This window comes from Propithecus coquereli, unplaced genomic scaffold (assembly GCF_000956105.1).
Source record: "Propithecus coquereli isolate 6110/MARCELLA unplaced genomic scaffold, Pcoq_1.0 Scaffold77, whole genome shotgun sequence".
In the NCBI taxonomy this organism is placed as follows: Eukaryota; Metazoa; Chordata; class Mammalia; order Primates; family Indriidae; genus Propithecus; species Propithecus coquereli.
In genome coordinates, this window is record NW_012153840.1 from 6,485,348 (window position 1) to 6,487,881 (window position 2,534).

The 2,534-nt window shown below is 43.0% G+C and overlaps 1 protein-coding gene across 1 annotated transcript in view; it reads left to right on the plus strand.

Moving 5' to 3' along the window:
- Positions 1-2,534, plus strand: part of CLSTN1 (calsyntenin 1) — an 81,973-nt gene that overhangs the window by 65,522 nt on the left and 13,917 nt on the right. Inside the window, exons 6-7 of the mRNA XM_012662503.1 lie at positions 504-653; positions 768-953. Coding sequence (XP_012517957.1) covers positions 504-653; positions 768-953 — 336 coding nt within the window. The remainder of the gene's footprint in view (positions 1-503; positions 654-767; positions 954-2,534) is intronic.

Genomic DNA, 2,534 nt, shown 5'->3' on the forward strand with positions numbered 1-2,534 from the left:
TTTCTCTTTTTGATCCCATATATGTATGTAAACTTTTAAATATTAATGTAAAACCAAATGTCGAACTGTAAGAGTAATTGGAGATCGGATTATATAGACTCATCCCTTCTGTTTAAACACATCAAGGTGGATTTAGTAGTGTGTTCAGGCTCAGGTAAGACAGGTCATGTGTTAAGCATCTCAAGCGTAGATTTCTTTCTGGGTCAGTATTTACAGGGTTTGAAGCACGTGCATTGTGTGTTTCAGCGTAGGACAGTAAAAGTAAAAACAGCATGGGTTGGCCGGGCAAGGTGGCTCATGCCTGTAATCCTAGCACTATGGGAGGCCAAGGCAGGAGGATCCCTCGAGCTCAGGAGTTCGAGACCAGCCCGAGCCAGAGCAAGACCCTGTCTTTTTTCTTTTCTTTTCTTTTCTTTTTTTTAAATGAAATAAAATTAAAAAACAAGACAAAACAAAAAACAGCATGGGTTTTGGCCCTCACTGTTGTTTTTTTCCTCTGTAAGGTTATATAAAAAACACAGAGAAGTTAAACTATGGGAAAGAACATCAGTATAAGCTGACCGTCACTGCCTATGATTGCGGGAAGAAAAGAGCCACGGAAGATGTTTTGGTGAAGATCAGCATTAAGCCCACCTGCACCCCTGGGTGGCAAGGTGAGCGTCATTCTGTCTTCTGCACTCACGTCCGTTCTTAAAGCTGATACACCCCAGAAACCTAACGTGTGAGATTTCCTTCCTTCCTCTGTGCCGAACGCGGGACCAATGCAGGATGGAACAACAGGATCGAGTATGAGCCTGGCACGGGCGCCTTGGCGGTCTTCCCAAACATCCACCTGGAGACGTGCGACGAGCCAGTCGCCTCCGTGCGGACCACGGTGGAGCTGGAGACCAGCCACATCGGCAAAGGCTGTGACCGGGACACCTACTCCGAGAAGTCCCTTCACCGACTGTGTGGTAAGGAGACCTGGCGTTCCTGAATCCGGCCGTTTTCCGTGAAGGCGAGAGAGACCCTCACAACTAGAAATATTTCTGCGTGTTGTGTCCGTAATTACAAACTGTAATGGAGACTCTACATTTCCTAGGTGGCTTTGTTGCTTTACTGGGCAATTTTCATAGTGGTTGGGCTTTGAGGGGTACATAAACCCCTAAAAGTCTATTCAGAATATTACATGTATGTGCATTTTAAGAACCACTGATTTGAGGAAAGCATTTCTCTAGCGTACATCGAGAATTATCCAAATAGGGATTGTGGAAGAATAAGTGGAGTCAGTTTTATATGAAAGGAGATGTTTACTTAAGGACTGAAGAAAAAAGTAGGTGATGCAATAGCTTCTGGCAAACACGAAGCAAAAAATCAAAACCAAGGACACCCATGTCTAACTGACGATTTCGGCAGACTTTGTGTTTCACGGGCGCTGTGTGGAGAAGTTGAGAGACAGAATTGTTGGGAAACTGACCAGAAGGCCAGCTCTCTGTTTGCCCTGTGCATTGTGGGCATTTTTCTGGCTCATCGAGATGAGGAAGAGGTGAGGGAGGGATGTCTGTTATGGAAGATTCTGAGGAAAAGAATGTTTTATTTGGCCCAGTGATGAAATACCAGTAACTTAAGTGGCCTCTTCATAATCAGAAGTGTCTTTTGTGTTTCGAGAGCTACTTGGAAACAACTTTGCAGGGAGCATTTTCCTAAACTGATCTATCTTCCTTCACTAGCTTGATAACAACCGTGAGATTTAGGCAACTGGTTTTTCTTTTATAATTAAAAATTGTCATACGGTAAATAAGCAAAAGGAGAAAAGTGCAGACTATGCTAGCTCATCCTGATGGTGAACACAGGATGTTTTATGACCTGAATCCAGCTGTTCACAATCCTGAACTCAAGTATGTAAGTTAAGAGGTCAGAACATTTTCTATTTGTACCTATGCACATAAGTATAATGTATAAAACTTATTTTGTCTCTCATAATGCCACTGTTTTTTATGGTATGAAATGAACGTTTTTCTCAGCAGAATAGTTTAGGAAGAAGAGAAAGAATTTAACATTTGAGTGCATATTATATGCTAGGTACTGCTGTTGATACACATGTTTTAACTAAATCTTCCCAACAGGGTTGCGCTGTAGGTGGCACTGCTCTTGTTACAGAGGAATTAGTCGAGACGGAAGGAGGTTAAGTAGCTTACCTGAGGTCGCATTTTTAGGGAGGAGAAGAGCTGAGATTTGGACCCAGGTCTGATGTTACTTGAAAGATTGGGCTGGTCCTGCCAAGTCATGCAACGGAGAGGGCTTGCAAAGTATATTTCTGTGGACAAATTTAAAGATTTTGAACTTGGCAAGCAGTATGTAAAAACAGTTGTAAAAAACTTTTTTAGGGGCCTGGTGTGGTGGCTCATGCCTGTAATCCTAGCACTCTGGGAGGCCGAGGCGGGCGGATTGTTTGAGCTCGGGAGTTCGAGACCAGCCTGAGCAAGAGCGAGACCCCGTCTCTACTAAAATTAGAAAGAAATTAATTGGACAACTAAAAATATATAGAAAAAATG